Raw genomic sequence first — 21056 nt, 5'->3', positions numbered from 1 at the left:
TCAAAGTTTAAAATCTATAGGTCTCTCAAGTTTTCTTTCATTTTTCACTGGCTCTCTTAGACCATCCCCATGTTCCCTCACATCTACTAACTTATGCGCCACAAAAGCATATAGGATAATTTAATAATTAGTGCCCAAAGTGATGGAATAAATTACCCTCAGTTTCCCTAAAGTTCCAATATATGCCTGCTGGGGCATACTAACTTTGCTACTGAGAAAAGGTAGTGGGAGAATGAGGACATACTGAGGATAGTAAATACATGTTGGCTTTTTATTCATTATACTGAAACTTAGCTGTACCTAAAGCCATAGCACCTTTACAATATTCACAATTGCCCAGTAACTACTGAATACCTCAAACCATGAGGATCATACTTCCCAAACTCTGCATTTATGATAACTGCACCTTTTTGTAATCAACCAACACCATTCAACTAACAGTGCAGTGATAGCCCTGAAAATGGAGATAGCTTTACATATCTCCAGTCAAGAGGGGTAAAATACATATACATAAGTTTTGGCTTAATATCAGCTTGTCCTGCAGGCAATGAGGTTGGAAAAAGATGGCACCTCCTCAAAGCCAATACTGTACAAAATCAAAATGGGGGTGGAGAGCAGGGAATTGCCTAATACTTAGCAAGTAGATCCTGGCCTCCAGCCATAGCACCCACATTAATTAAAGTGAGATGAGTCAGAATGAAAAGTAGTTGGAGATAGAATACAGAGCCTCTCTCATGAGTCCATTAGGGTAGGCCAAACTTCCTGTTCCCTTAGTGGTTTATCCTCCAAAAAAGTTTGTTGTCAAAAGACGCTATATTAAAAGAGAGACAAAAGGAGCTAGCAGTTAGAATGCAGCATTTATAAGGCTTGATCTTTCCAACACTGCTACCTATTCAGTCCCTAGTAAGTCACCTTATCTTAGTCACTCAAACTCCAACTCCCCATTCAAGCAGATTCTAAATACGGACATAACACCCCCAACAACCATCCCGCCTAGTAAGTGCATTAGCGTCTCCAAATTGTTTTCAAGGTTCAGAATGCAGTACTGTGCCTGTGATTTTTTTTTTGATTTTTTTTTTTGTGCCTGTGATTTTTACTCACAAAATCTGGCTGCATTTCTGCTGACTCACCTCCCAGTACACACTACTTCCTTTATTCTTCAGTGTTCCAATAGATGCTTGCTTGGATGCATCATCTTTGCTACTAAGGAAGTAGAGAATAAATGGAAATGTGCGTGAGGGGAGACGGGGTGTGGTGAGAAGATACTGAGGATAAATCCAGTTAAGTGTTTTTCCAATAGGAATGTCCTGAAGGAGACAAAATCTGGGCACTGACATGCATATGCCTATGTTTTAAAGATGAAAGGCTCCCATAAGTGCAGTTTTAGGGACTCCAACCCAAACTCCTCCACTCTACCTCCTTATTACTAGCAGATCTAGTAAACACCCAAGGGTGAAAGAGGAGGTGGACTCTACTTCTTAAATGATGTAACAACCTAAGTAGCAAGTTGCAATCACATATACTCTTCAAGTTTAAAAAAAATCTAACTCAAATTTGACAGTACTACAGAGAACTAACTGCAAAAAAAGGAGACATAAATTTTTCCTTTGCGTTCTATTCCTGCTTCCCCCATCTCTGGTCCTACATTATCTTCCTCAGTTAAACCTTATGCTCAGTAATTTTCTATTGGCATACCAGTGCTCAGTTCCAAAGCTGGGTAAGTATACTTCATATTTGGGATCTTTACCAACTTTTACCATTATAAAGCTTAATAAAGTGGTGCTCTAAGAGGCAAGTTCTGTGAACTCACAGGTTAAAGTACATCTAAAACTCTTGGCACTAATCATGTCACCTGCTATACACTCAGCCTCCCCACAGATAGTGCAGTCACATGACCCCTTGTGTAAAGACCTTTGAAGCTTGAGGGAGAATATGTCTACATCCATAGTGCGGAGGAGGAACTGGATTCAAGAGCCATCTGATATCCTAGATCAGGGGTCAGCAAACTATAGCTCATAGGCCAAAAATGGCCCACTGCCTGTTTTTGTAATTAAACTTTTATTGGATCATGCTCATTCACTGATGTACTGTCTATGGTTGCTTTTGTGCTAAAACTGCAAAGTTAAGTATTGCCACAGAAACCTTATGATCTTCAAAGCTTTAAGTTACTACCTAGCCCTTTACTGAATAAGTGTGCCAACTCCTATCCTAGATAAAGACAGAACCAGGTTTATCAATAATTTGGTAGCAAATTCTACCTAGATTATGCAACAGTTCTAAAGTGGAGGACACTGCTAGGAATAGTATGATTTCAAGAAATTGTACTGTAATTTTCTGATACAGTTTATGTCACTAAACTGTATATATCACACTATATAAAATAAGTCAAAAGAATGGCTAAGTTGGTAAACACTAAATGTAAAGGTAAATTTCACAACATGACCTTTTAAAGCAAAGCTCCATGTCTTCAGTATTTGAGGCCAGAAAATTGCCACATCTAAGATTTTAGCTTTGAACTTGATCCCTTTTCTAATTTCTTCAGAGAAACCCTTATTCAACACTGAGTGGGCACTTACTCTGTGCCAGACCCTGGGTTAGCTCTGGAACAAACTAAAGCTTATACTTTGGCCTGGTCACACAACAGGATATTTAAGGAAAGAGATAATCCTAAAAATCACAAGGGACACTTGTAATAATTGTTACATTTGAATGATGTTGGTCTGCCACTACTCTAGAAAATTCAGTGAGTAAACCCTATGTTTAGATTGCGCTCTAAAGTGGGTTATGGAATTTATATCTTTAAGACAAGGTTTATGATAGATTCAGGGAGCCTGGTATTTGGACCCCCCCCCCAAAATTATATATTTATTTTAACTAACCTCTGACAAATTCACCATTTCCTTCAACTATGAACATAACCACAACTGTAATAAAGACTTAGCAGAATAACAGATTTTGTACCAATATAAATAATAGATATATTTTTATATCATGTTATACTTATTACATGATCATTTAAAAATTATTATAGTTATAAGACCCACTGATGCAAACATTATATTAATAAAAAGCACGTAAGTGCTATATCACTTATGTACAAAACATAAAAATATTTTGATAACTATATTTCAACATAATGTTTTCCTTAAAATTCTATTTATTTTATTTTTTGCATATTAAAATATTATTCCAAAAAGGTAGTAGTCCACAAGATCTCACCATACTGCCAAAGGAGTTCATGACACAAAGAAATTAAAACTTCTGCCAAAAAATAAACAAATATAATCACTTCTAAGGTAATTCTCTGTAGATTTAAAAAACTACCTATTTTCTGTTAAGTTCTATACACTCATTTTTTTCTCTAATGTACAGCAAAGACCAAATGTCACTATTTTTAGCAGCTTTCGCTTTAAAACTGTTTTGCAAATAGTTGTGATTGTGACATAACAGCCTAGCAGATCCATGGGTTCCACTGGCTTTATTGGTAGTAATTCTAGTCCAAACATAGAAAGCTTCAAACTAATATAATGTTCAACTTTCAATAAGAGAGAGAGAGAGAGAGAGAGAGAGAGTGAGAGAGAGAGAGAGAGAGAGGTGACAGAAAAGACAAAAAAAAATAATCAAACTTCAAACAATGTCTAAGTACCCATTTGACAGGGATATCGTGAAAAGGGCAGTTGAGGACTAGCAACAGAAAGTTTTAAGCTTAGGAAAGAGAAGGTGCCTTCTGAGCAGATAAGCAGAAGGGTTGAGCCCTAACCTCCTCACTCTCTCCTTTCTAAGTTACATTGTTTCTTTAATGTGGCTGATGTGATGATAAAGTAAAAAATAAAAAAGCAGCCACAATCTTGAGCAAAACAGAACTCTCACAGTCATCACTGATAATTAGAAAATACTCTGACTTTGGGTTTCTCTAACTGAAAAAATTCCCTCCAAAATCATGACTTTTTAGAAAAAATTTATCTTTCCAATCATTTTAGGGTTACACAAACATTGGTGTGACATATTTCTGTTTGATTCAGAAAGGTGATTATCTCTATCTGTAGAAAAACCAGATGACCTGGCTTCAGATCAGAGTTATGCAATAAATTATTATGCTTGCTTTTTCTATGAATATTTCATAAATTAATTATCACTGGGGGGGTAGGGGCTGGATGGAGTGGAGTATAGGGGGTAAAATGGGAGACACTGTAATACTGTCAAAAATAAAATATATTTTTTTAAGAAAGAAAAGAAATACATAAAAGAATAACAGAAAAAAAAATAATTAATTCTCATCAGTGTTTATAACATGGAGAAGTTACTCAACTACCCAAGGGAATCATGAATGTGGTCTGGTGGTTTACAAACTGCATGAGACTACATACAGAATTTGGTGAGTGTGCACAGATTTCAGATTTTTTTTTTTTAAAGCCTACAGCACCCGGTATTCCCAGGGGGTCTCCCATCCAAGTACTAACCAGGCCTGACCCTGCTTAGCTTCCGAGATCAGATGAGATTGGGCGCGTTCAGGGGGGTATGGCCGTAGACTCAGATTTCAGATTTTTAAAGGGCTGTTTAACCAGAAAAACCATTATCTTTGCCACAGTTAGGAAATATAAAACAAGAGAAAGCAATAATTCTTCCCACAGTCACAGAGTGACTCAATGTCACCAGATAGAGTAACTGGGGACTTCTGAATCCAAGGCTCTATATGACTAGATCCGTGGTCTGCAAACTGCGGCTCACGATTCACATGCGGCTCTGTGGCCCCTTGAGTGTGGCTCTTCCTAAGCCTTAGGAGTACCCTAATTAAGTTAATAACAATGTACCTACATATAGTTTAAGTTTTAAAAAATTGGCTCTCAAAAGAAATTTCAATCGTTGTACTGTTGATATTTGGCTCTGTTGATTAATGAGTTTGCCGACCACTGGACTAGATCATTCTCCTCAAGGGATCAAATCTCCAAAGAGGAGGTCTCTAAGAAAAATGAAACCTCACCTATTTATGGAAGGAGAAATCATAAGCTGAAGAAGGAATAACATTAGATCTTTACCAAGCAGGCCGTTACACTGGTTTTCAAAGGGAATTTGCAAAGCAGCGTGGGTCAAAAAGCATAATTACATTCAGGAAACACAAACACCCCAGAGGCAGTGCTGCATTCTCCAAGCCTAAATGGTCAGCTACCTTGAAGCATATATTCTGTTCTAGAAAGAATTTCTTCAGTAGTTCCTTTTAGTTATGTAGAATGTAAGCCAAGTCAACATCTAATATTCTAGAAAAGGGTTTAACTATCCACTGTTTTCAAAGTTAAACAAAGGCTTCCCCTCCATTCCCAACTCATTCCCATTCAAGAACCTTTCTGAACTCTACCCCTGTCACAAAGTGCAGAAGTGTGTGTATAGGAGGTGCTAAAATTACCTCACGCTTATTATATTAGATTGTTTTTAATTGGGTGGCACATCAGTAGCACCTTCTACGAAGGACTGTAAAAAAGGAGGAGGTGGTGTAACTCATTTTAGTTCATTTCATCTGCATCACCGACAGCCCTCATGAAAGGGAATCAGTAGGAAATAAAACCACAGCTAAACATCATTTGAATAACCCCCGGCATAGCATCATTGCCAGTCTTGGCCTCCAGGGTCCAAATCCCTGAGCTGAAATGCTAACGACATGAAAGCCTCTCCCATGTGGCATTGGTCACCAGTGCAGACCTTCCCACACTCATCCTTTCTTCTCCAAGATGGTCGCCATCTGTTGGCCACTGACACTGCACCCAATTCCATTCTCCACGGATGTCGTTTTGCTAGCCATTGTCTGTGCGTGCAGAATCACTAAGAACCAAGACTGAAGAGGGCCCTGAAGGTCCTATGTCCTTGCTCCCATTTTATTCCTGGCAGAATATCGTCTGTCTCTCTCTGCGATTCCCTCCTAAGCCTGGTTCCCACCTGTCCCAAGGCTCTCCCTTCCTCAGTGTCTAGTGCTGGCAGTTTTTCCAACTCTCCACCCCTCTACCCTCACTGCCTCTGTAGCTGTCACCATCCCTATTGCAATGGGCAAGTTCCGGCTCTCACCACTGAGCTCCTCAGTTTCAATCCTCAGTCGTAACTAGTCACCTCAGTTACATCCGGGGAGCCTTCTCCAGGTCAGTCCGCCTCCCAGAGCCTGTGCCTCGAGGACAGAGCCCCTCTTCCCAGCTGCATCTCTGTCCTTGCAAACAACCCTAGCATCAAGGCCTCTCAGACCTGAAAGAAAGCTCAGAAACAATGTTGCCCAATGTTTCCAGGCTTTTTTACTACTTTTTATTTCACATACTTGAAGGTATACGAAATCCATTTTCCATCACCATCTCATCTATCTATCTATATAGCTCTCACTGGCACCAATCGCATGCATGTGTTTTGATCTGTCATTGTCGATGGTGAATTTGGTTGATACTTCTGCTGTAGAGAAAGGGCAGGTAGCGACATTAAAATATTTCTTCCGATTAATTTCCTTTCAATGTGCACGAATCCGTGCACCGGGCCACTCGTATACACAGAACTGAAACGCCTTGCATGCAATATTTACCCTTCTTTGTGAGCACAGTGAGCATTTCTATTCTATTCTGTTTTTTAAAATCCAGGTGCACTCCACTAAACGGATGGCACAATTCAATAGCAGGATGGGACCTCCCGCTCCCTCCAGGAAGCATTCCCCGGGTCAGCCTGCGCGTGCAGGGAGGGAGACACTCGCTGTCCCTCCAGCCACACTCCCCAGCCACCGAGAGGGCTCGGTGCGGAGCGCGTGCCCAGCCTCCAGCTGGAGGTCCGCAGGGTTACACCGGGGGCGGCGGCCCGTCCCTGACCGGTGTCCTCTCCACCGGAGCCCTCCTCTGCCCAGTCACGGCCACGCGCGCACAGCCCTACAGTGCCACCGGCTCGCCAGCGGTCCCCCTCCTCCCAGTCGGCCCCCAAAGTTACTGCTCCTCGGCCCGTCTACCCCCGCAGCCGCTGCTTCGGGCTCCCTTCAAAGTGCCCTCCGGCCCCCCTCCACCGACCGGTCTCCTCCGAATGGCCGGCCCCTGATCCAGCCCCCACGCAGCCCCCGCCGCACACGGGGTCACAGTCCCCTCGCCACCTCTCGACCTGCTCGCTGGGGTCGGGGCCCCTGCGCATCCCCTGCTCCTGGGCCGCAGCCCCTCGCGAGCGGCTCCTCCCGGCCACGGTGCCCGCGCTGTCATTGCCCGGGTCGCCGCAGCCCCGCAGCCCCTGCCGCACGCTCCCCTCCTGTCACCGACCCTCTCCTCCGCCCTCGCGGCCCCGGCCCTACGGGCTCGCCCGCAAACGGAGCCGCACGGACAGGCGCGCGCCGGGCCCCCACCTGCAGCTCGCGGCCCCGCGGCCCCTGTCCCGGCGGGTTTCTCCCGGGCGCAGCGTCACGGACGAGGGAAGCTGAGGAGGTGGTGGGGAGACGCCCGGGAAAGGCACCTGACGGAACAGCCGGCCGGAAATCCCGCCCCCTGCCCGCCCTCTGTCAATCCGAGCACCACTTTTCCCTGAAAAACCCGGCCCCTGACGCAGTAGTTCCGCCTCCAAGGAGGCCCCCGGACTGAGTGCCGACGGGAAGCGCCAGGCCGACGGGGAGGGGGCCGAGGGTCAGGGCCGGCGCCGAGCTGCGGAAGGCGGGGGCCTCCTGTCCGGAGACACGATGGGGGCCGTCCGTCAGGGAGCAGCGCCCGCCCCGCAGCCCGAGCTCCCCGCGGCGGACCGTCCAGATCCTCCCCTCTGTCCCAGCGCCGGGCGCCGCACACTCGCCCCGGGCGCTCACCGGGCAGACGGCCCTGACGCCTTCCGCCGCAGCCCCGCCGGCCCGCCCGCTTCCCCGCCGCCTGCGGTTCCCTCCCGGGTCCTGCGGGGACGGAGGTCCGCCCGCCAGGTCCGGTAAACGCCTGCGGCTGGCTCCAAACCCTCCCGACAGCAAGAACCTCGCATCACGGAGACGCCCAGTCCTGTTACTTCCGACCCAGGTTGGCGCCCCCAAAAAAGACCCGTAGGGATCAGCCGAGGGCTAGTTGGGGAGCGTGTGGAAAAGGGGGTTTTATGGACAAGAACCTCACAGCGCGATTGATCTGTTCACACATTCCCGAGCAGGTCATGGGGGGCAGCCATCCCCAGGCACGGAACACTTTTAGTCAAAGGCTTATTTTTGCCGTAGGGAGCCCTGTCCCTCGTTTCTGTGCATCTAAGGTTAGCACACCGCCGACCCCTACTGACGTGGCCACCCCCAGGGGTTTATCCTGTCATTCGACCCCCAGCTGGCTTTCTCCCACCTTCACGTGCTCTTCCTTCTGTTCCCTCCCTAATCTCAAATGCAGAAACGCTGCAAACTGTTACTGTGAGTAGCAGTTGAGATCTTGCTTCCCACCATATGCTGTAAGTTTAGCTCAAATAAACTCATAAAAATTCTCTCCTGGTTTGGATTGACTGGTTTGGTCAATAAGCAGATCGGAGGGGGACCCCTGGTAGAGAACCACACTGCAGGGTGTTCTTTGCCAGAATGAACCTCGGACTGGGGTCCCTTTAGATTCTATAGATGTAAGGCAAGTAGACACCCAATGTTAGCGGGGGAATATATAAAACAACTTTTATTACAGTTTAATCGTTTTTATTTTCGTCTACATGCTTGAAAGTGGCTAAGAAGAAAGAGGTGGGTAAACTTCCACATCTGCTGAGAAGCCTCCAGGGAGAAAAAGGGTTTAAATTGCGACCCTTGCCCTAACCGGTTTGGCTCTGTGGATAGAGCTTCGGACTGGCCTGCGGACCGAAGGGTCCCAGGTTCGATTCCGGTCAAGGGCATGTACCTTGGTTGCGGGCACATCCCCAGTAGGGGGTGTGAAGGAGGCAGCTGATCGATGTTTCTCTCTCATCGATGTTTCTAACTCTCTATTCCTCTCCCTTCCTCTCTGTAAAAAAATCAATAAAATATATTTTTTAAAAATAAAAATAAATTGCAATCCTTTCTCTTTTGAGTTTCAAACAGTTATTTGAACAAGGCTCTGTTAAACAAACACTTAACTCTCACAGATGAAAGTTGGTTTGTTTGTTGTTTTTTGAAAAAGGCTTTATTTAGCCAAAAAGAAGACCAGTCTTGGTGCATGAAATCCAAACCACCAGCAGCATACATTTCTGTCATCCTGGAGTTTGCAATCATTTTTGTTTTTTATTCTGTTTTTATTGATTTCAGAGAGAGTGAGAGAGAGGGAGAGAAACATCAATGAGAGGGAAACATTGATCATCAGCCTCCTGCACACCCCCTACTGGGGATCAAGCCTGAAAGCCCTTGCATGGGCCCTGACTGGGAATCGAACTATGACCTCCTGGTTCATGGGTCGACGCTCAACCACTGAACCACATGGGCCAGGCTGCCGTTTTTTATTCACCAACTGGGGGGTGGAGGCGTGGGAGGAAGATGTAAGCTGTCTGAAAGCCTTTGCATTAGCTATAGGCAGAGGGAGTGGGAGAAGGTGAGGTAGCGCCAGCCCTGGGATAGGCGCAGCGCCCGCAAGAAGAAGCATCCGCTCCTTTGGACTGGTGAGCAACAGTCCAGAAAGTTCATGTACAAACAGAAGTGGAGGCTCCTGGAGTTGGAAGGTTCATTATTTGGAATAATTGCAGAAGTAATCACCTGGAAATTACTCTGAAGTTCCAACAGACATATGAATATGAGCAGACTTTTGTTAGCTGGTCCACAGCTACTAACAGGCTAACTGTTCTGTCTCGCACGATCTGGCTGCTATAATTTAATTTAGAATACCTCAGAATTTCCTCTTGTCAGCTCATAGACTACAGTGGTCCAAATAAGGACAGCTAGCTGGAGAAGACACTCAGGGCTCTATGGAGAAGATCACTACAAAGATAATGGAAGTTGGAATAGTAATCAACATAATTTTGGAGAGTCTTAAAGGAGAGCTAATTTTATACACAGCTTGAAAACTCTCAGACCCTGTCAGAAAGTCTATGACACTGGAAAAACCCTGGCGAAAACAAATGCATATCTAAGCTAATAAGCTGTGTAAGGTGTAGGGTGTAAAGAGCTGAACACAAACAATGACAGAGATTTTAAAAAATTCAAAATGTAGGGAAAAACCTTATGCATAAATTCACCTCAGTGTTATTTATAATAGTAAAAAAGTAGCAATAATCAGTCCTTTGTAAGGACATGGCAAAAATAACAAATGGTATGACCCCGTGGTCGGCAAACTGCGGCTCTCGAGCCACATGCGGCTCTTTGGCCCCTTGAATGTGGCTCTTCCTAAGCCTTAGGAGTACCCTAATTAAGTTAATAACAATGGGAGAACCAAGATGGCGGCATAGATAAACACCGGAGAATGCTGCCTCGCACAACCACTTCAAAAATACAACTAAAGGACAGAACGGACATCACCCAGAACCACAGGCAAGCTGGCTGAGGGGAAATTCTTCAACTAGAAGGAAAGAGAACAGCATACCGAGACTCAGAGGAGGCGCAGTGTGGAAAATACAAAGGTGTGGAGGTGCGTGGGGAACAGGCTGGTGGCTGAGGGCACAGTTGTTGTTTTCAATCGGGAGGGAGGCTCAGGCCCTGAGCTCCAGTTCTGGGCGAGTCTCTAGGGACCCAGACTCAAATGGGAGAAGCGGGACTGTCTGGCATCAGTCGGAATGCGAGGGCAGCTTTCTCTTCGAGGTTTACAGTGGTTGCTGGGACTCTGAGAGGCAGAGCCTCTGGGGACGGGACTGAGAGCAGCCATAACTGCTCGCTCCGGCCTGCCCTGTAGATCCCCTGGAACCTGTCCCGCCCAAGCCCTGCACAGAGCCATTTGCCGGATAGACTCAGGCAAAGGCTAGATTAGCACCTCCCCAGAGGACAGAAGTTTTCCCACTGCAGACACAGCTGACTCTCACAGCCAGTTGCCCTGGAGGTCAAATCCCCACAGTATTAACTACAACAATCAAGGCTTAACTACAACAAGACTGCGCACAAAGACCACTAGCAGGTGCACCAAGAAAGCATAAAAAATGCGGAGACAAAGAAACAGGACAAAATTGTCAATGGAAGATATAGAGTTCAGAACCACACTTTTAATAAAAGGTCTCTCAAGAACTGTCTAGAAGCCGCCGATAAACTTAATGAGATCTACAAGAAATCTAATGAGACCCTCGATGTTATGATAAAGAACCAACTAGAAATTAAGCATACACTGATTGAAATAAAGAATACTATACAGACTCCCAACAGCAGACCAGAGGAGCGCAAGAATCAAGTCAAAGATTTGAAATGCGAAGAAGCAAAAAACACCCAACCGGAAAAGCAAAATGAAAAAAGAATCCGAAAATACGAAGATAGTGTAAGGAGCCTCTGGGACAGCTTCAAGCATACCAACATCAGAATTACAGGGGTGCCAGAAGATGAGAGAGAGCAAGATATTGAAAACCTATTTGAAGAAATAATGACAGAAAACTTCCCCTACCTGGTGAAAGAAATAGACTTACAAGTCCAGGAAGCGCAGAGCACCCCAAACAAAAGGAATCCAAAGAGGACCACACCAATACACATCATAATTAAAATGCCAAGAGCAAAAGACAAAGAGAGAATCTTAAAAGCAGCAAGAAAAAGAAACTCAGTTACCTACAAGGGAATGCCCATACGATTGTCAGCTGATTTCTCAACAGAAACTTTGCAGGCCAGAAGGGAGTGGCAAGAAATATTCAAAGTGATGAATACCAAGAACCTACAACCAAGATTACTTTATCCAGCAAAGCTATCATTCAGAATTGAAGGTCAGGTAAAGAGCTTCACAGATAAGGAAAAGCTAAAGGAGTTCATCACCACCAAACCAGTATTATATGAAATGCTGAAAGGTATCCTTTAAGAAGAGGAAGAAGAAGAAGAAAAAGGTAAAAATACAAATTATGAACAACAAATACGCATCTATTGACAAGTGACTCTAAGAATCAAGTGAATAAATAATCTGATGAACAGAATGAACTGTTGATTATAATAGAATCAGGGACATAGAAAGGGAATGGACTGACTATTCTTGCGGGGGAAAGGGGTGTGGGAGATGCGGGAAGAGACTGGACAAAAATCGTGCACCTATGGAAGAGGACAGTGGGTGGGGAGTGAGGGCAGAAGGTGGGGTGGGAACTGGAAGGAGGGGAGTTATGGGGGGGAAAAAGAGGAACAAATAAAGATTATTTGTAATAATCTGAACAATAAAGATTTGATTTAAAAAAAAAAGTTAATAACAATGTACCTACCTATATAGTTTAAGTTTAAAAAATTTGGCTCTCAAAAGAAATTTCAATCGTTGTACTGTTGATATTTGGCTCTGTTGACTAATAAGTTTGCTGACCACTGGTATAACCTAATGGAATAAATGCAACTATTATGCTTATGAAAATCATAATGCAAATAAAATGACAAAAACTACATGTGATATTATGAGAAGTGAAAAATCCGGTTACAAAACTATGATTTTTTTAAAACACCAAATAAAAAAACACTGGTAGAAAGTTTACCAAATATTAATAGTTATGTAGAACAATTTAATTATGGATTTTTCCCCCTACATTTTCTCTACTTTACAAATGTAGTTAGAACACATAACAAAATCAAAACATTAACTGTAAGTCCTAAAACTCAACAGACTCAGTTGCCAAACTGCCAAGTTATCTTTATTTTGTCAAGATATTTAACAATATAAAAAAGTTCATATTTCTTCATAGTCATACCTTTTCCCAGCTTTCAAATTTTCAATAGTAGAAACAGCCAAATGCTGCTACAACACAGAACAAACTGTCCTACAAAACAAAACAGAAAACACACACACAAACCCAGAATGTTAGGATGAGTAAAGAGTTAGGTTTTCTGAATGTAGAAATGAAATAAAAATGAACGAACTTTATGTAATACATATTCATAAAATAAGTATTCCCAATTTTTTCTGATTTATCAAAGAAATAATATATGAAATTATTTTAATTTCTTGGAGTAAATGTATTACCCATCTCAAAGAACTATATTATAGTATCACACATAATAAAAATAACAGCTCCGTGTCATAAATCCTGGATAAGGGTAAATGGCCTCTGGTGTTTGTTCTTAATTTAGAAAATTCATTTGTCCATCTTTTTGCTCAGAATCCTAAAATGCTTTCCAGATCCCAGTTAAACTTTTTAAGACACTTTTTAGGTATTTCTTATAGGAACTCCACCTGCCTCAGCAACTCCTGACCTACCAACCTCACCTACAGCTTGGCAGTGATGAGAAAAAATCTGCTCAAGTACCTTATTGTTAACTAAAAGCAAAATGCTTTGGTTAGCCCAACTCCCTGGCTCCCTGGGTGGGATGACTTGTGAGGTGAGTGCTATCTGAGGTGAGGGACCTGTTTTTGTTTTTGTTGTAATTTTCAATCCCTCATGCACTGATACTTTTGTAAAATACAATAAAAATGAATAACGAGGAAAACAAAATGAAAAAAGAAATATACAAATACAGCCTAAAAGTTTTATTATTAGATGTAATGGACATAAAATTACTTTGTCAAATTCTTATAAGAGTTTCTAAACCCTTACACTCAGTTTTTATACTGATCTCGTAACGGGGCTCATGGCCCTGGTCTGTGGCTCCCAGTTTGCCTGGCGCTGTTCTACAGTGTCAGCCAGAGTTCTCCAGCAGGACTGAGCCGGGCTATCCACTCTGCGGGGCAATTGTCAGCTCAAAAGCATATGCTTTTCTCGCCTTTCACTTCCTCATCCTCTACTGGTGCTTCCCAAACAATAGAGTGCTTTAAGCTCTGAAAGTGACACTTAACACTCAACCAACTGGACTAAAGATACATACAGTACACGAACTCAGCAACCAAAACGGCTCTCAAAAATGATTGTTAGACACTGCGCCCTCCAACCCTGTGCTCTAAAATCTGATCCTGGAAATATTGATAACTAAAGTTTTATACTACATATTTGTTAATTTGAATATTGTCTGGCCACCACTGTTTATAGCTCTCTATAGGCAATAACCATGCCTTTTATTCCTAGCGCCTCCAGTACAGTGATTGGCACATAATATAGAAGCTCAGAGTTATCTTTTGGATGAATGAATTACATTGTATAGCGACTCAGGGAAATATAAATGTTTAACTCCAAAAAAGCAGGGAAAACCATCACCTGAACTTGAAATCTTCCCCCAGAGAGCTGATAATTGAAGATTTACATAATACTTCCCATTGTTCAGCCCATGATCCCTACGGTAGTTGAGCATAATATGAAACTTTGGTAGGACCATAGCGTTTCAGAGCTAAAAGGTACCTTAAGATCTACTACTACACAAGCAGCTCCCAAATCTGGCAGTAAGCACAACCATGTGAGGAACTTCTTTAAAAAAATCCTTACCAAAGGACATGTTCATTGATTTTAGAGATTTTTTTTAATCCTCACCGGAGGCCATGCTTATGGATTTGAGAGAGAAAGAGAGGAAGGGAGAGAGAGAGACACATCAATCAATGTAACAGAAACATTGATCCATTGCCTCCTAAATGTGCCTCGACCGGAGATCGAATCAGCTGAGCTACCTGGCCAGGGCAATGTGGGGAACTTTTTAAAAATTCAGATTCACTGATCCAACCCCCAGCTTATGTGATTAGAATCTACTTGAGCAGGACCCCAGCATCTGTATGTTAAACAAGTTCCTCAAATAATTCTTAGGCAAGCCACAGCCAGTCTTTGGGAAAATCTAGAATAGTTTCCTAATGTTACTAACACAGATAAAAGTCCAATGACTTACCTAAAGTCATTCAATTAGAAAGTCACAGAGCTGGAAATGGAATCTCTTTCCTAATTCACTCAACCCAGTTTCTGTTCTACACTACTATACTTAATTCTGACTCTACGAATTCACAACCTGGGAGCATTTGGACAGAGGAAGCAAGTATAAAACATATTATTAAAATTTATGAAACACTCATGCCAATGTTTAAATAAAAACTCTTTTGAAAAATTCCTCTTTATTTTTGCCTAGTTTTGAGAAATAGCTTTAAGATAAAGTAATTGTTTTGATTAGTGAAAGAAAAATCACCTTTGCTCATGGAATCCCTGACATCCAAATTTCTTTGCAGCTTAGCAAAGTGCTATTTGGCTATTAGCACTGAACACATGCTATTCCCAAATTCAAACTTGTGAAGAGTTATGTTATCTGTACACATATAGGTCTCCTTGCCTATAAATAGCACACTAGGTTTCTGCTTTATGTTTAGTAACACACAAAAAGAACAGTAAAGACATCTCATCCAGGAGCCTGAGACAAATGTCTAAAACGAAAGTGTGCTCACATCTCAATAAATATTAAGTAATTTCCTCTGGAATGCCCCCATGTCCTTTAAAAGAAAGAAAAAGTTCCCAAATAGACTTACATTCATAAAAACATCATGAATGTAGTTGTCAGTGTCAGCATCCCAGAAACAGCGGGCAGCCATGCTAAAAAGTCAAAGATTGGAGAATTACCAACAATATAACAATATAACAAGGACCTGAAACATATATCTGCCAGCAGCAAAAGTTTTCCTTGATACATTCTTTTAGATCAGTACTTCCAAACCTTTTTTTAGGCTGGCACACAGGAAAGCATATTTGTACAGCAGAGTAAACTAAAGGGCCTGGGCTCATAGATAAGGTTGCTTGCAGTTGGAGGTGACCAGCCCAGGGGTCTAGCAGCTTCAGACTCCGACTAGCTGCCTGACAACTAAAGGGGTCACTACCTTGAAGTTTTTGAAACTCTGTGTGGGAAGCTCTGTTACATAGATTACTTCAGCTAAGATATTTGTGTGTATGTGACTTTTAAAGAAAATAACACCTGCCCTAACCGGTTTGGCTCAGTGGATAGAGTGTCTGCCTGTGGACTGAAGGGTCCCAGGTTCAATTCCGGTCAAGCGCATGTACCTTGGTTGCGGGCACATCCCCGGTAGGGAGTGTGCAGGAGGCAGCTGATCAATGTTTCTCTCTCATAGATGTTTCTAACTCTCTATCCCTCTCCCTTCCTCTCTGTAAAAAATCAATAACATATTTTTTAAAAAATAATAACACCTAAGAATTATGACTAAAATAGACTTATTCCTTTACAATAACATGAGAAGGTAAGTCTGGAAAGGATCTAACAGAGTGTTTATTCCAACCTAGAAAAGAAAGGGGCAAACTATGAACTAGAATTCAATCTTCTAACTAATTCTACATCCAGTATTACCTATGTATGCTACCTTTAAATTCTCAATTTGGCCATTCTCTCCAACTTTGGGGTAAGGAAAAAAATGTCAGTCAAAATAAAAACCAATAAAAAATGCAAACAATTTAAGTTCCCAGTAGTATTAGATTGGTAAATGAAATTAGGGTATTTCTTGGCGACAAAATTGCATGCAGCCATTAAATATATGTTTTGATGCCTTGGCCGGTATTGGTAAGTGGTTACAGCATCAGCTCCCGGTTTCAATTCCCGCCCTGGATTGATGTTTCTCTCTCTCCCACTCCCTCCCTCCCTTCATTCTTTCTGAAAAGCAAATGGAAAAAAATATCCTCAGGTGAGGATTTAAAAAAAGATATTTTTTTACAAAGTAACTTCAAGAACATGAAAAGATGTTCACAATATAAAATTAAGTTTAAAAATTAATTATAAGTATTTTACATTTTTATTAAATGTATATGAATGATTCACCAATAACATCAATTGACTGCTTACTTTGTGCCAGCCTCTGGTCTAAGTGCTTTACATGTATTAACTCAATCTTATGAGTTAGGTATTATTATTATACCTGTTTAATAAACATGAGAACTGAGGATCAGAGAAATTAAATAATCTTGTCCAAGATCATTCAAATAGTAAGTGACAAAGCTTCACTTTGGACCGAGGCAATTTAGCTTCAAGTCTGTAGTGAAAAATATACTGTATTGTATTGGTTTGTTTTTGAAAGTTTTTTTTTTTTAAGTTTTACACAGAAGAGCTCCTCCTAACCTAATATTTTTCACATTTAAAAAGTTCTGATTCCAAGCTCCAAAAGTAACTATGAAATAAAGTCAATCTACTTAATTGGCCAATCAAGTATTTATTTAGCAACTACCATATGTTTGGAAAGAGAAAAATCTAGCTCTATCCTCAATTCTCAACTTAATTAGGTGAAAAAATTAACATCAAAGAATAAGATAATGAATAATTGTGCTAACTTATAGGTTATTATGTTTAAAAGGGACTGTAATATCTATCTAGTTCAAGCCTCCAAGTCCAAGTTGCACAGTATTTGAATTAAATCTGTAGTAGTGCTACAGAAATTTAGAGAATTTAGAGAAGAGAAAAACCAAAGAAGACTTCATGAAGCAGAAACAAGTGAAGACATAAATATAAAAATTTAGCCCTGTCTGGTGTGGGTGTTGGTTGGGCATTGTCCCGTGCATGGAAAGGTTGCCAGTTCAATTCCCAGTCAGGGCACATGCCCAGGTTGTGCGCTCGATCCCCGATAGGGGGCATGCAGGAAGTGGCCAGTCAATGTGTGGCTCTCACATCTCTCACATCGATGTTTCTCTCTCTCCCTCTCCCTCTCTCTCTGAAAATCAATTTTTTAAAATTAACAAATATTTGTTGAGTATCATGTATGAACAAAGTGCTAGGTGCAAATGATACAGAGATGCATAAAACACCATCATTGCCTCCAAATTGTGGACTCAACACCATTTCCCAATAATGGCGTGTGTGTCTCCCAATCGATGTGTCTCTCTTACATCAATGTTTCTCTCTGTCTCTCCCCTTCCCTTCCACTCTCTCTAAAAACCAATGGAGAAAATATCCTCGGGTAAGGACTGACAACAATAACAAAAAGATAAATCTGAAATATTTGGGTCATACCAAAACCCTGAAGTATAGAAAAAAGAAAAAAGAAAAAATATATATATATATATTCATAAAGTTGTGTCAAAAGGATTTGGAAATAATACAATGTAACAGTTTGTAGCAGCTCAGCACTCCCTCCCAGATCAATTAGAAAAACTGGATAAAATGAATCAGAGCTGCTGCAGCAAACAGGACTGGGGAAGCCAAAATTCCACAGAGGTGACCCGCTGAGGCAGCGGTAAACTGATATTCTGCACTGGAGTTCTCCCTGGGGCATTTGCTAACTCTAGGCACACAGCTAGAGGCTGAGAATATGGGTTTTGTCCAGGTACAGACCAACTACTCAGCTGGACTACAGCGATAAAATTACAGGGCTAGAGAGATAAAATTGGAGACTTGAAGGACCAAGATCCCCTGTAAAAAAGGAGAGAGCAGAACCAAGCTTTAACATCACATGGTAGGTTCCCCCTCACATGTGCTGAATTCTAAAACTGTGTAAGTAGGACCTAAAAAACTAAGAGTGGTGGGAACAATGATATCCTCTCACCAAATAGGTCTATGACCTAACTCCCCGAACCTAGGGGTATGTTCTAGTACATGGCTAAAAGGGTTTTACATGTATACGATTAAGCTAAGGATCTTGGATGGGGAGAGTAGCATGGGTTACCCAGGTGAGCTCAATGTTATCACAGGGTCCTTATAAGAGAAAGAGGGAGGCAGGTGGGTCAGAGCCAGAGAGAGATTTGAGAATGGTATGCTGCTGGTTTTGCAGAGGGAAGAAAGGTTGATGAGCTAAGGGATGCAGGCAGCCTCTATAAGCTGGAATAGGCAAGAGAATGGATTCTCTGCTCGAGCCTCCAGAGGGATACAGCCCTGCCGACCCTTTGATTTTAGCTCAGCAAAACCCATTTTGATTTATGATCTCCAGAACTGTAAAATAATATATATGTGCTGTTTTAAGATACCAGGTTTGTAATTTGTTACAGCAGCAATAGGAAACTAATGCATCAAGGGAAATGGCTCTAAAATGAAGAGTAGTTTTATGCTGAGAAAACAAGCACTAAAAGTCAGTACTTGCTGGAGTGGGGTTCAAATGAATGCTTCAGGCTCTTGGTTGAGAAACCTGGAGAGATACACTCAAGAAAGAAGGATGCTTAATTCCCACAGTATCCTTGTGAAGAGGGCATTATCTGTTTCACAGATGAGAAAACAAACCCAAAGAAGTTAGAGAACTACCCAATGGACAAGCCCTACCTTGTATAATGGTTGCGAGGACTGAATAGAATGACATTGCTAAGGGCTTATTCCAGTGCAAGTCACAGAGGAGGTGGTGGTAATAATAGCAGAATAGCAATAATAGCAGAAGATGTAATAGCCGGGACACCCTTGTCCTACTGAGGTTGCTTGGCTATCATATGAGTGTCAATGACGAGGCCAGCTACACAGTTTGCAGGACCCAGTACAAAATGAAAGTGTGGGGTCTGGCCAGAGGCAGGGAAGAAGAAAAAGAATAAGAAGAAAGAATAACTGAAGATAGAGCTTCATCAAAACTGCAACAAAACCTCAACTCAGCTCAGTACCTGATTGGATTAAGGTAAGCAGCCCATACTCTACCTGAATCGCAAAGGAAATGTAAACCCTCTCTAAAAGAAAACAATATTATCTGGAGGTCTACAAGTTGTTGTTTTTTAACACAATGTCCAGGATTCAAACTAGGCATGCCAAGAGATAGAGCCATATGAAGGATTATCAAGAAAAAAAAATCAGTGGAAACAGACTCACACCTGATCCATGTATTAGAGTTAGCAGAAAATGACTGCTATGAGCAAAATGTAAAAAGGGAGGAGAGAAGAAGGATAGATAACATATATATATATTTTTTTTTAAATTAAATCTTTATTGTTCAGATTATTACATTTGTTCGTCTTTTTTTCCCCCCCCATAACTCCCCTCCTCCCAGTTCCCGCCCCACCCTCCGCCCTCACTCCCCACCCACTGTCCTCATCCATAGGTGCACGATTTTTGTCCAGTCTCTTCCCACATCTCCCACACCCCTTTCCCCCGCAAGAATAGTCAGTCCATTCCCTTTCTATGTCCCTGATTCTATTATAATCAACAGTTCATTCTGTTCATCAGATTATTTATTCACTTGATTCTTAGATTCACTTGTTGATAGATGCATATTTGTTGTTCATAATTTGTATCTTTGCCTTTTTCTTCCTCTTCCTCTTCTTAAAGGATACCTTTCAGCATTTCATATAATCCTGGTTTGGTGGTGATGAACTCCTTTAGCTTTTCCTTATCTGTGAAGCTCTTTATCTGACCTTCAATTCTGAATGATAGCTTTGCTGGATAAAGTAATCTTGGTTGTAGGTTCTTGGTATTCATCACTTTGAATATTTCTTGCCACTCCCTTCTGGCCTGCAAAGTTTCTGTTGAGAAATCAGCTGACAGTCGTATGGGTATTCCCTTGTAGGTAACTGAGTTTCTTTCTCTTGCTGTTTTTAAGATTCTCTCTTTGTCTTTTGCTCTTGGCATTTTAATTATGATGTGTCTTGGTGTGGTCCTCTTTGGATTCCTTTTGTTTGGGGTTCTCCGCGCTTCTTGGACCTGTAAGTCCATTTCTTTCACCAGGTGGGGGAAGTTTTCTGTCATTATTTCTTCAAATAGGTTTTCAATATGTTGCTCTCTCTCATCTTCTGGCACCCCTATAATTCTGATGTTGGTACGCTTGAAGCTGTCCCAGAGGCTCCTTACACTATCCTCGCATTTTTGGATTCTTTTTTCATTTTGCTTTTCTGGTTGGATGTTTTTTGCTTCCTCGCATTTCAAATCATTGACTTGATTCTTGCGCTCCTCTGGTCTGCTGTCGGGCGTCTGTATAATATTCGTTATTTCAGTCCGTGTATGCTTAATTTCTAGTTGGTTCCCCAATATAAGATCGAGGGTCTTATTAGTTTTCGTGTAGATCTCATTAAGTTTATCCGCAGCTTCTAAACAGTTCTTGAGAGACCTTAAAAGTGTGGTTCTGAACTCTATATCTTCCATTGACAATTTTGTCCTGTTTCTTTGTCTCCGCATTTTGTTATGCTTCCTTGGTGCACCCCCTAGTGGTCTTTGTTCGCAGTCTTATAGTTAAATCTTGACTGTTGTAACTAATTCCAGGGAGGGTTTGACCTCCAGGCCA

The 21056-nt window shown here is 41.9% G+C and overlaps 1 protein-coding gene and 1 non-coding gene across 3 annotated transcripts in view; both read right to left on the bottom strand.

The window, feature by feature from the left end:
• DYNLT2B (dynein light chain Tctex-type 2B) overlaps positions 1-21056 on the bottom strand; it is a 66108-nt gene that overhangs the window by 32283 nt on the left and 12769 nt on the right. Inside the window, exons 4-5 of one of the 2 annotated variants that reach the window (XR_009451844.1) lie at positions 15411-15474; positions 12733-12801 (exon numbers count right to left, since the gene is read on the bottom strand). Coding sequence is in view for 1 of the 2 variants with exons in the window: in XM_059687506.1 (XP_059543489.1) it covers positions 12754-12801; positions 15411-15474 (112 nt within the window). In the remaining variant the exon portion in view is untranslated. Of the gene's footprint in view, positions 1-12649; positions 12802-15410; positions 15475-21056 lie in introns of those variants that run through there. The other variant, XM_059687506.1, reaches the window with a different exon arrangement.
• Positions 4412-4530, bottom strand: LOC132231936 (5S ribosomal RNA). The gene has a single exon (XR_009452149.1). It is a non-coding gene; the product is annotated as a 5S ribosomal RNA (ribosomal RNA).

The sequence above is a fragment of the Myotis daubentonii genome, chromosome 3 (assembly GCF_963259705.1).
Source record: "Myotis daubentonii chromosome 3, mMyoDau2.1, whole genome shotgun sequence".
Classification (NCBI taxonomy): domain Eukaryota; kingdom Metazoa; phylum Chordata; class Mammalia; order Chiroptera; family Vespertilionidae; genus Myotis; species Myotis daubentonii.
The sequence above is the reverse complement of the archived record's forward strand: the minus strand, read 5'-3'. Positions and strand labels throughout refer to the sequence as shown.